Here is a 12875-nt window from a genome sequence, read left to right as displayed (position 1 = left end):
CTTAGGTTATGTCATTTTCAGTAGAAACCCTGCTGAACCAAAAGGCCTTTCCAGAATTAAACATTATATTAGAAGCACTGTTGTTAGGGAAAAAAGCCACTGTATCTTTGAAAAAATAAGCTTATTGGTAAGTAAATGGAGTATCTCTTCCATTTCCCAGCTCTTTTTTTTTTTTTTTAAGATTTTATTTATTATTTATTTGACAGATAGAGATCACAAGTAGGCAGAGAGGCAGGCAGAGAAAGAGAGAGGAGGAAGTAGGCTCCCCCCTGAGCAGAGAGCCTGATGTGGGACTTGATCCCAGGACCCTGGGATCATGACTGGAGCTGAAGGCAGAGGCTTTAACCCACTGAGCCACCCAGGCGCCCCCATTTCTCAGCTCTTAATCCCCCTCTTTTGATTTCTTTTCCTCTGAATAGGTCACTGCAAATGACCTTCAAGAAAATATCACAAAGTTAAACAATGGGATGGCTTTTATGATCAAACACTCCCAGAAACTTTTTAAGGTAAGTAAGGGATGGGATCTGGGTGGTAACAAGATAAGGAGGTTGAAGCATGGTGGGATTCTCATCAGGGATATAAGGATGACAACCAAAAATGTCCTAATTGGGACTTGAAACCAGGTTGGACAGGGGCAAAACCCAGAGAAAATAGCCAAGGTGAGGAGGAATAGGAAGGTATCTGGAGGCTGAGTAGGTTAATTGGCTCCACTGAGTCATTTTTCCTTTTTCATGAAAGCCGGTGTGTATTGGCAGTTGGGTGAATTTATCCTGCCTGCTTCCTGCCAGTAGGATTTTGAGGGTCTGACAATCTCTTTTCATTTTGTACCTTTTCCCTTTAAGTCCAAACTGTCAATATTTCTGGCCACATAATTTTCTCAACTTTGTGGTTCTATGGATTTTAGAGGGAGTCACTCCATTATACAAAACCCACATATACAGATCTTTTGAAGACAAACCCTTTTCTACCATGGTCTCCTGCTGAGAAGACTGAGGAATAGTACCTTTTCTGCTTCCTAGAGGCCCTCTCATTTGATTGAGACAATCTTTTTTTTTTTTTTTTTAAGATTTTATTTATTTATTTGACAGAGAGAGATCACAAGTAGGCAGAGAGGCAGGTAGAGAGAGAGGAGGAAGCAGGCTCCCTGCTGAGCAGAGAGCCCGACGTGGGACTCGATCCCAGGACCCTGAGATCATGACCTGAGCCGAAAGCAGAGGCTTTAACCCACTGAGCCACCCAGGCGCCCCTGATTGAGACAATCTTTATTCTCTTGAAAGGGCCCTTTGTATGACTGGAAATTTTGACCTTTTGATGTTTCTAAGATTCAAACAAAAAGTTGCACAGTCATATTCTTGGTCTTTTCTGTAGAGCAAACTTTCCTGATAGTGAATTTCTCAATTGTAGTGTCTTGCCATCTGGAAAAGCTGAGAATTGAGAGAGAATTGACTAAGTTCTTCATATAAGTGGAATCACACTTCTTGTGATTAGCTTATTTCACTTGGCATGTTTTCAAGGTTCATCCACGTTGTAGTATTTGTCACAATTTCCTTCCCTTAAGGATCAGTAATATCCCTTTCATTGAATATATCACATTTGCTTATCATTTATCTGTTGAGGACATTTGGGTTGCTCCCATGTTTTAGCTCCTGTGGATAATGATGCTATGAACATGGGTATACAAATATCTTTATCGAGACACTCCTTTTTTTTTTTTTTTTTAAGATTTTATTTATTTATTTGACAGACAGATCACAAGTAGGCAGAGAGGCAGGCAGAGAGAGAGGAGGAAGTAGACTCCCTGCCGAGCAGAGAGCCTCATGCAGGGCTGGATCCCAGAACCCTAGGATCGTGACCTGAGCCGAAGGCAGAGGCTTTAACCCCCTGAGCCACCCAGGTGCCCCGAGACACTGCTTTTACTTTTAATTCTTTTGGGTATCTAGAAGTGGAATTGCTAGATTACATGGTAATTCTCACTGAACTGCCATACTGTTTTCTTTTTTTTTTGCCATACTGTTTTCTATAGTGACTGTATCATTTTACATTCCTGCCAGTGATGTACAAGATTTCCCATTTCTTCACATCCTTACCAACAGTTATTTTGTTATTTTGTGGGTTTTTTTGGTGATAGTTATGAGGTGGTATCTCATTGTAGTTTTGATTTGCATTTCCTTAATGATTCGTGAGTCGTTGAGCATCTTCTCATGTGCTTATTGCTTGTTTGCTTGTCTTCTTTGGAGAAATGTCTGTTCAAGGCCTTTGCCCATTTTTAAATTGGGTTGCTCTTTTATTGTTGAGTTGTAGGAGTTCTTTATATATATCTGGATAGATATATGATGTGCAGATATTGCCTCCCATTCTGTGGGTTGCCTTTTTACTCAGTTAATAGAGTCTTGGTACACAAAATTGGAAATTTTTTGTGAAATCTCCCATTTGTTTATTTTTTTCCTTTTGTTGACTCTGCCTTTTGTGTCACATCTAAGAAATCACTTCCAAATCCAGTGCTGCAAAACTTTTGTTGTATGCTTTTAAAAAATTTTTTTTTTACAGTTTTAGGTCTTATATTTAGGTTATGAATCTATTTTGAGGTAATTTTCCTATATGGTATTAAGTAAGTGTCCAGCCTTATTCTTTTGCTATGAATATCTAGTTTTCCCAGCATCATTTGTTGAAAACCTGTCCTTTTCCCATTGAATAGTCTTGGCATTCTTATTGAAACTCATTTGACCATATATGTGAGGGTTTATTTCTGGACTCTCTGTTCTATACAGTTAGTCTATATGTTTGTCTTTATACCGATGGCATACTATTGTGATGACTATAGTTCTGTAGTAAATGCAGGGTATGAACATAGAGGCCATCCTAGGATTTATTGACTGTAGGATGGTGAGTGATCCAGAGTCCAGAGTTTAGAAATGAAAAATCAGAATCTTAGTAGGCTGGCAAACAGAGGGCTGCATCACAGGCTTGGGTGCTCAGGTCAAAGATTTTCATCCATTAGAGGTCAAGATCTAGATAAGTGGATTAGAACAGTAGATAAAGGACAACAGGACAAAGAATGTTTTTTGTTTTATTTTGTTTTTATAATTATATTTTACTTTCTTAAAGGTTTTGAGAGAGAGCACTAGTGGGGGAAGGGGCAGAGGGAGAGAGAGCAGCAGATTCCTGGCTAAGCAAGGAACCCAATGTGGGGCTCGATCCCAGGACCCTGGGATCCTAACCTGAGCTGAAGGTGGATGCTTAACCAGCTGAGCCACCAGGCACCCCATGTTTTGCTTTGTTTTTAGAGAGAGTGACTTTTGGGGGCAGAGCTGTTTTTGTTTTTCCTTTTTTTTTTTTATTTTAACTTTTTAAAAAGTAATCTCTACACCCAACATGGGGCCTGAACTCACAACCCCAAAATCAAAAGTCGCATGCTCCACTGACTGAGCAACCAGACACCTGTTTTTTTTTTTTTTAAAGTGAATTTCGTAGAATAAGTGGGTATGGGCTCTGTCATAGTCTTGTTTGGAGGAAATTTCTTTTGGTTTTGAGCTCTGTCTTTATAGTTTACCAAGGTAAAAATTAAATTAGTCTTTAGGTGTCTGCCTTCAGCTCAGGTCAAGCCCTGCGTAGGGCTCCCTGCTTGGCGGGAAGCCTCCTTCTCCCTCTCCCACTCCCCCCGCTTTTGTTCCCTCTCTTGCTGTCTCTCTGTCAAATAAATAAATAAAATCTTAAAAAGAAAATTGAACTGTAGGTGTCTTAAGGTTTTTGTCTCAAGACTCTTTTTTTAAAACTTCATTCTGAAGTTTTTCAAATATAGATAAAAGTTGTAAAACAGTGAACACTCACTGTTCTGAGGTTCAACAAATGTGACCATTTGCCATATCTGCTTTATCTTATTCCATATATTCATTTTTGTTTGTTTTGTTTTTGGCTGAACCCCTGATGGTAAATTGCAGACATCGTAATACTTCATATATAAATACTGAAGCATGCATCTCCTGTGAACTTTCTCCTAATAGTCACAGTACCATTATCCTAAGAAGATTAATAAGAATTGCATATTAGCTAATATTCAGTCCAGATTCAAATTCCCCCAGTAAATCCTAAGAGTATATTTCATAGCTGCTGTTTTTAATAACATAAGGTAATGGAGGTTTATATATTGCTTTTGATTATCACACTTTTCTTTCTTTTTTTTTTTTTTTAAAGATTTTATTTATTTATTTGACAGACAGAGATCACAAGTAGGCAGAGAGGCAGGCAGAGAGAGAGAGGAGGAAGCAGGCTCCCTGCTGAACAGAGAGCCCGATGTGGGGCTGGATCCCAGGACTCTGGGATCATGACCGGAGCTGAAGGCAGAGGTTTTAACCCACTGAGCCACCCAGGCACCCCTGATTTTCACACTTTTAATCTGGAACAGTCCTGATGCTTTTCCTTCATGTCATTGATTTGTTGACGCATTCAGGCCAATTGAGTTATAGAATATTCCATATCCTAAATTTGTCTTCTCGTTTTCTCAAGGTTATTTGACTTGTTCTCTGTCCCTTTTTTTTGTAGTTCCTGTAAACTGTAAGTTAGGTCTAGAGGCTTGATTAGATTCACGTTAAAGGTATTTGGGGAAGCTTCACAGCTGGTGTTTGTGTACATCGTATTGCGTCAGATTGCATCACATTAGGAGGTGCAGGATGTCAGATTGTCTCCCTCTCAGGGATGCTAATTTTGCTAACTGCCACATCTCTCAGTTATAAAGGTATACTTCTCTCTTCGCAATTAGTAAGTAACCTGGAGGGTGATTACCTAAAATGTAATAATTTTAGCATCCATTGATAATCCTGTTGGAATCTATGATTATATTGGGTATTACAAAACAGTTGCTTTCTAATTCTACTGTTTAATCTTTATTAGTTGACTTTTTTCTTTGGAAGAGAGCTTTCCTTTCTTCCGTTTCTATGAACATTTCTATAGACTCATAGGCTTGTAGTTACTCAAAGTCTTAAGGCAATTTCAGTTCATTTTAATTTTCAACTTGTCTCAGATTTGGCCAGTGAGAGTCCTGGCAAGCTCTTCCTGCTGTGTCTCTTTGACAGGATTCCATTAGTCTCTTTTCTTCCTGGCATAAAAATGTCCCCAGCTCACTTTGCATTTGCTCTGCCCTGGGCCTGGAATCACTTATTTTCTTCAAGGAGCCCTGGTTTCTTTGAGTGACACTCATTGTTTCTGGAGTATCATTGCATTTAGTCTCTGTGAGGGCAAGAAGTAGATTAAAATTCTTTTTAAAAAGAAATGATTAGGGCGCCTGGGTGGCTCAGTGGGTTAAAGCCTCTGCCTTCAGCTCAGGTCACGATCCCAGGGTCCTGGGATCGAACCCCGCATCGGGCTCTCTGCTCAGCAGGGAGCCTGCTTCCTTCTCTCTCTGCCTGCCTCTCTGACTACTTGTGATCTCTCTCTGTCAAATAAATAAAATATTAAAAAAAAAAAAAAAAAAAAAAAGAAATGATTAGTTCATTTTTTTTTTTTTAAAGATTTTATTTATTTATTTGTCAGAGAGAGATTACAAGTAGGCAGAGAGGCAGGCAGAGAGAGAGAGGAGGAAGCAGGCTCCCTGCTGAGCAGAGAGCCCTATGCGGGACTCGATCCCAGGACCCTGAGATCATGACCTGAGCCGAAGGCAGCGGCTTAACCCACTGAGCCACCCAGGCACCCCTAGTTCATTTTTTTAAAAAGTTTTTTTTTTTAATTTATTTGACAGAGATCACAAGTAGGCAGAGATGCAGGCAGAGAGAGAGAGATGGGGGGAAGCAGGCTCACTGCTGAGCAGAGAGCCCAATGCGGGGCTCGATCCCAGGACCTTGGGATCATGACCTGAGCTAAAGGCAGAGGCTTTAACCCACTGAGCCACCCAGGTGCCCCTAATTGTATTTTTTGAATCTGAAGAATATTTATATGGTTCAAAAGTCTAAACTTCACAAAAAGGTGTACTTAGATAAATCTCAGTCATTGTCCTAACCATTTTCATGATTTTCTTATTTATATCCTGGTTCCCTTTGTGTTTCTTCTTTTAAATTTTTTTTTAAATTTTTTAAAGATTTTATTTATTTATTTGACAGACAGAGGTCATAAATAGGCAGAGAGGCAGGCAGAGAGAGAGGAGGAAGCAGACTCCCCACTCCCCGCTGAGCAGAGAGCCCGATGAGGGGCTCAATCCCATAACCCTGAGATCATAACCTGAGTCAAAGGCAGAGGCTTAACCCACTGAGCCACCCAAGCGCCCCTTGTGTTTCTTTTTGTAAAAACAAATGTGTGTATGTGTATGTATGTTCCTATTCCTCTTCTTTCTTACACAGGTACTTTATATACTGTTTCTAACTGTCTCACTCAACAGTAGATACTGGAAATTACTCCTATTAGTTCATAAAGTATTTCTTCTGTCCCTTACTCCCTCTCTTCTTTCTTATTTATTTATTTATGAGTAAAGCAATAGAAGTTTATTAAGTGAATATACAGAAAAAGCTCTGAAGAGTGAGAAGGGTCCCGACAGGGCTGCCCTCTTCTTTCTTTTCTTTTTTTTTTAAAATTAATTTACTTACTTGACAGACAGAGATCACAAGTAGGTGGAGAGGCAGGCAGAGAGAGAGGAGGAAGCAGGCTCCCCGCTGAGCAGAAAGCCTGATGCGGGGCTCCATCCCAGGATACTGAGATCATGACCTGAGCCGAAGGCAGAGGCTTAACCCACTGAACCACCCAGGAGCCCCTCTTCTTTCATTTTTAATGACTAGATAGTCATGTGTTATATGGATGTGTAAAAATTCACTTCAATCAGTTCTCTATTAATAGACGTTTAGGTTGTATTTAATCTTCGATTAATATCATCCAAGAATGTTTTTGATTTCTGGAGATATATCATCAGGATGGTTTTCCAAAAGTGAGATTTCTGGGTTTAAGGGTAAATGCAAATGTAATTTTCTTAGATGTTACTGAATTCTCTCCCATAGCAGTTGTATTATTTGACAGTTCTGCTGGGATTGATTCAGGGTATGGTGTCATAAAATTCTGTGCAATGTATCAATAAACTAAATTCTTTCTTTTCTCTTGTTACCCCATAGTAATTCTAAATGGTATTTTCTGTACAGTGACTTAGGGACCACTTGTAATTTGTAAGTTTTTTTTTTTTTAAGGTTTTCTTTCTTTAGAAAGAGCATATGTGTGAATGTGGAGGGGCATTGGGAGAGAAACTCAAGCAGAATCCCCACTGAACTTGGAGCCCCACATGGGGCTCAGTCCCAGGTCTCTGAGATCGTGGCCTGAGCTGGAATCAAGAGCTGCCTGCTTAACTGACTGAACCACCAAAGTGCCCCTTTTGGGGTAGTTTTTGTCAAAGATAAACATTACTACAAATGTCTGTCTTTTTGTAAATGTCTGGCTCATTTGAGTATATACATGCCATATTTGATTTTTTAAACTATAGTACTATCTTTTCAAAAACAGTTTTCCTATCAGAAATCTGTTGAGATACCATTTGGTGGCAAGAGAAAGGAAGCTATGGAATAGGGCATTTTAAGGATTGCCAGTCAGATTATTTCAAGAATCACTATTCTTGTGGTCTGAAAGAATTTTAGATACTGCTAACTACTTGTTCTTGGTTTTCTTTTTATATCCTGCCCAGGCTCCTGTTTATATTCGGGAATGTGCCAGATTGCACTATTTGGGCTCCAGAACTCAAGCATCAAAGGTAAGAATAGGAAATTGATCTTAGCCCAAACAATGAGAGAGTTAATTAAGATTAGTGGAGTTTTAAAACAAAGTGTGAAATCAGAGTAAAGGCAAATGGAAAATAAATGTTTTTTGAACATGGAAAATAAAATGTTGTTACTGTTTTTTGTTTTTCTTAAAGATTTTCTTTATTTATTTAATTGACACAGAGAGAGAGAGAGACAGCAAGAGAAGGAACACAAGCAGGGGGAGTGGGAGAGGGAGAAGCAGGCTTTCTGCTGAGCAGGGAGCCCGATGTGGGGCTTGATCCTAGAACCATGGGATCATGACCTGTGCCGAAAGCAGATGCTTAACCAACTGAGCCACCCAGGCGCCCCAAAATATTGTTACTGTTATAGTTCAAAGTTATCTAGTCAGTTTGAGATAAGGTGAAAGACCGAGATGAAAGTTACATGTTGAAATAAGAGCGCCCCCACATAGTCATCTTGTTTCCTCTCAGAGATACACCACTGCTGGATGGTATCCTGTACATATGAGTGATGGTGTAGACTGCTTGCTTAAAGAGTTCCATAAAGCACCTGTGCATCTTTTTTTTTTTTTTTAAAGATTTTATTTATTTATGACAGAGAGAGAGTAAGAGAGGGAATACAAGCACAGGGGGAGCTGGAGAGGGAGAAGCAGGCTGCACACCAAGCAGGGAGCCAGATATGGGGCTCGATCCCAGGATGCCAGGATCATGACCTGAGCCGAAGGCAGATGCCCAATGACTGAGCTACCCAGGTGCCCCTTATAGCATACGATACAAACAGGCTGTAAATAGCAAATGTATTAAATATTTTACAGCAATAAATCACAGTTTTCTATAATACATTCTTGTTTCAGGTTCAGTGGTAACACTCTGTCAAATGTCTCAAAGACTTGAGACCACAAGGGCTTAGAAAGCAAATGTGTGGTATTTATTAATAAGACTATAGGGGTGCTTGGGTGGCTCAGATGGTTAACTCTGCTTTCGCCTCGGGTCGTGATTCCAGGGTCCTGGGATCAAGTCCTACATTGGGCTCCCTGCTCAGCGGGAAGCCTGCTTCTCCCTCTCCCTCTGCTGCTCCCCCTGCTTGTACTCTCTCTCTCTGTCTCTCTCTCTGTCAAATAAATAAAATCTTTTTTAAAAAAATAAGACTATATTGGGCGCCTGGGTGGCTCAGTGGGTTAAAGCCTCTGCCTTCGGCTCAGGTCATGATCCCAGGGTCGTGGGATCGAGCCCCACATCGGGCTCTCTGCCTAGCAGGGAGCCTGCTTCCTCCTCTCTCACTCTCTGCCTGCCTCTCTGCCTACTTGTGATCTGTCAAATAAATAAATTAAAAAAAAAAAGACTATATAATTATTAAGCTTCAAAATTGAGCAGTTTAAAAAACTTCACAAGTACTTTTTGATGATCTCTATTTAGCCTTTCTTGGTTAGGAACTTACACTGTCATCTTATGCTCTTGTGTCTGCTCCTCTTTCTTTCTGCTTTTCATTCAGTAAATATTTGGTTTGACCAGGAAAACAGTATAACTGCAACTAGTCAACTAGTTTAACTGCAGTGTAGCTTTTCTTAGAGAGTTGTTTCTTTCCCTCCAACCACTCTTATGTAGTTATCCCATCATATTCTGGAGGGAGGAAAGAGCACCAGTCAAGAGCCTTTGCACTTGGTCTCCAGATGGCTCCATTGCGTTAGTATCTAAATGACTTTAAACTTAGGGCTTAACTTCAGTTTTTTCTTCTATCAGATGGAAATGATACTTTCCCTGCTACCTTCTAGGAAAGCAGTGAGAGTTACGTGTAATAAAAAGATGCTTTGAAAATTGAACTCCTTTTTTTTTTAAAGATTTTTATTTATTTATTTGACAGACAGAGATCACAAGTAGGCAGAGAGGCAGGCAGAGAGAGAGGAAGGGAAGCAAGCTCCCCGCTGAGCAGAGAGCCCGATGCGGGGCTCGATCCCAGGACCCTGGGATCATGACCTGAGCCGAAGGCAGAGGCTTTAACCCACTCAGCCACCAAGGTATCCCTGAAAATTGTACTCTTACATAAATATAATTTTTGGTAGCAATATTCTTTTTTTCTTTAAAGCCTTTATTTATTTGTCAGGGAAAGAAAGAGAGGAGAGAGAGAGAGAGAGAGAGAGCGAGCGGGGAAGAGGCAGGCAGAGGGAGAACCAGGCTCCCCATTGAGCAAGGAGCCCGATGTGGGACTCAATCCCAGGACCCTGGGATCATGACTTGAGCTGAAGGCAGGCGCTTAACCAACTGAGCCACCATTGCTACTTAGAATAGCAATATTCTAAATAAATTTAGGTTCTCTAGGCAGATTTTTGAGAGTGGGCTATTAATATCGTCTGTAATTAATAGGTTTCTTTTCATGTGATAATTCTATTTAAATTTTTTCTTATTCCTAGGTATGAGCATAACATGCTCCCCCACTTCTTTCTCCTTTTTTATTTCAGGGTTGTAGAAACCTGAAAACAAAGCTGGCAGGATATATTAATTTGCTTTTCTTTAAATTTTCTCTAGGATGATCTTGATCTAATAGCTTCATGTCCTACTAAGTCCTTCCAATTGACAAAATCTCAGAAACGGAATTGGGTAGATTCTTGCTCTCACCAGGAGGAGACCCAGCAGCGTACGGAAGAGGCATTGAGAGAGTTGTTCCAACATGTTCACAATATGCCAGAGTCAGCAAAGAAGAAACAGCTTATTAGACAGGTACCTGAAGGCAGGGAAACAGTGGTGGGGCTTTGGAATGTGATCAAGGTTGTGGAATCACTAACGAATACTGCTAAGAATCTCATTTAATTTTTGGCTCTTATTGGCCCAAGCTTGGCTTGGCCAGGAAAGCAGACTTGTCAGTGGAACCTCAATGGCAGTCTCTGAACTACTGTCCCATTAAAGAAAGGAGTGGAGGCTCTTGGATTTTTAGAGTTAAACAGAAGGATCCAAGTATGGTTAGAGTTTCTCTAATTTTGGTCATGTAGCAAGCATGCTGAGAGAGAACCAGCAGTTGCAATATATTGTTCCAAAGTTTAAATCCTTCAGATTTTCTTGGCAAATAATTTAATCTTTCTGATTTCAATTTCCTTGTTTTTTAAATAGTAATTGAAATATCCATGTTTCATGACTATATAAGGATTAGAGTCTATGTAAAGTGGCTGGCACAGTAGAGCAAAAGTGGTAGTTCTTACTAATGAGTCAGAAAACACTGTGTAAATTCAGGGACCTAGTTCGATATTAGAAAGTAGAAATTCTGGTAGCTAAGTTTGTTTATTTTGGAGCTAATGGAAGCAAAATTAGGTCTCTCATTTGCCATTTTGAGACTAAAGTGTAGTTTGAGTAAATCCCCGTGACTTCGTTAGTTTCTTTCTTGGGAAATTTGTTTTGTCTCAGTCCCTCTTGAATTTTAGCTGAACAGGCATAGTCAGCCTCTTGACTTCTTATTCAACTGGACCTTCTTGAGGGAAATCTGTGTTTTTATTTTTTTTTATGCCTAATCTGAAGCTTAGGGCCAGACAAAACCATGTGCTCAGAAAAATGTTGAACTGAGCTGTTCTTAACAATTGATAGAGTCCTTCAAGAGAAGTTTTCTGTTACGCTCTTTGAAGTTACTTTGAGATTTAGCAAATCGTGTTATGACTGGAATTTTCAAGGGTGTTGGCTGAGTCTTATTGCAGTTTCAAAGTGGTGAATGATTTAATTCTTGTTGGAAACTAAGACAACAGTTCAGGGCCAAGTGTCATGACTTTTGTCATCAAGAAAGCAGAGGGTTAGAGATAATACAAAGGAAAAACTAACATCATTTTTGCTCTTTTTAGAAAAATAGGACATCATTAGGAAGGTTAAGGTTAAGGTTAAGAATAAATCATTCATCCCACCAGGGTTTACCTTTTCGGTATTTCAGACTTTTTCCTGTCAATAAATTTCTACATTGTTTGGGTCATACCACAGACTTTCTTTTCTCTCTCTTTTTCACTAAACATTATAGCATAAACATTTTCTCATGCTTCCTTGTGAAATCCTTGCCTACATTTAAAATACTGCCACTTTGTCTTGGTGAAACTATAATTTTACTATTTCCTGATTTTTCTCTCTGTGATTATAAGAATAGTAAATATTCACTATAGAAGCAGTGCAACCTCCAGAAGAGTATAAAGAAGAAAAATCACTTGTAATCATCCTGAGATAACCACTGATAAAAGTTTTGGAGTATTTTCTTCTATGAGTGTTTTCTTTCCATGAATATATGTATTTAACATTTTTTTCTTTTGTTTGAGGTCATAATATATATTCAGTTTTTAAAATTCCTATCCTTTTAACATTATATCATGATCATTTCCCATGTTGTTAAAAGGCTGTGAACATTTTTAATGCTGTGTAATATTTCATCACATATAACCTAATGTGTATACAGTTTGCCTACTATTGGACATATTTGGGAATTAGATTATTTTTTAGCTTATAAATTTTCATAGGCATTTTCATTGCAGAGTTTTCCTAGAAGTTGCATGACCAAAGGGTATGCATTTTTTTTTTTTTTTTTGCTGGATATAGCTATTGGGTCCCTGTTAATGTATAGGTCCTTCTTCCTCTCCCCTGTTTTTGTTTTCCCCCTAAAAAATTGCCAAAGTTTGTTTGAATGATTTTTTTTTTTAAAGATTTTATTTATTCATTTGACAGACAGAGATAACAAGTAGGCAGAGAGGCAGACAGAGAGAGAGAGGAGGAAGCAGGCTCCCTGCTGAGCAGAGAGCCCCATGCGAGGCTCGATCCCAGGATCCTGGGATCATGACCTGAGCTGAAGGCAGAGTCTTTAACCCACTGAGCCACCCAGGCGCCCCTGTTTGAATGATCTTAAGTTTGACATTATTTAGGTTTAGAGAAAAATTGCAAAGATAGTACAAAGAATTCTCACGTAACCTTTACCAAGGAACCCTTCACTCCTAATGTTAACATTGTTAATACTAAGAAATTAACATTGGTCTATTACTTTAAGGTTAGAGATTTTATTCAGATTTTAGAAGTTTTTTTGCTAATGCCCTTTTTCTGTGCCAGGATCTAATCCAGGTTACTACATCATGTTTAAATACACATATTCTTACATTCTCTCTCCCTCTCTCTCTCTGCCCTTTATTTGTGAAAGAAACCATATAGT

The 12875-nt window shown here is 39.3% G+C and overlaps 1 protein-coding gene across 6 annotated transcripts in view; it reads left to right on the top strand.

The window, feature by feature from the left end:
* The window catches only part of ARHGAP19 (Rho GTPase activating protein 19), a 65167-nt gene that overhangs the window by 35746 nt on the left and 16546 nt on the right, over positions 1–12875 (top strand). For all 6 annotated transcript variants that reach the window (XM_032313098.1, XM_032313097.1, XM_032313096.1 and 3 more), the window contains exons 6-8: positions 420–506; positions 7646–7711; positions 10244–10435. In XM_032313098.1, coding sequence (XP_032168989.1) covers positions 420–506; positions 7646–7711; positions 10244–10435 — 345 coding nt within the window. The remainder of the gene's footprint in view (positions 1–419; positions 507–7645; positions 7712–10243; positions 10436–12875) is intronic.

This window comes from Mustela erminea, chromosome 14 (assembly GCF_009829155.1).
Source record: "Mustela erminea isolate mMusErm1 chromosome 14, mMusErm1.Pri, whole genome shotgun sequence".
Lineage (NCBI taxonomy): Eukaryota > Metazoa > Chordata > Mammalia > Carnivora > Mustelidae > Mustela > Mustela erminea.
The sequence above is the reverse complement of the archived record's forward strand: the minus strand, read 5'-3'. Positions and strand labels throughout refer to the sequence as shown.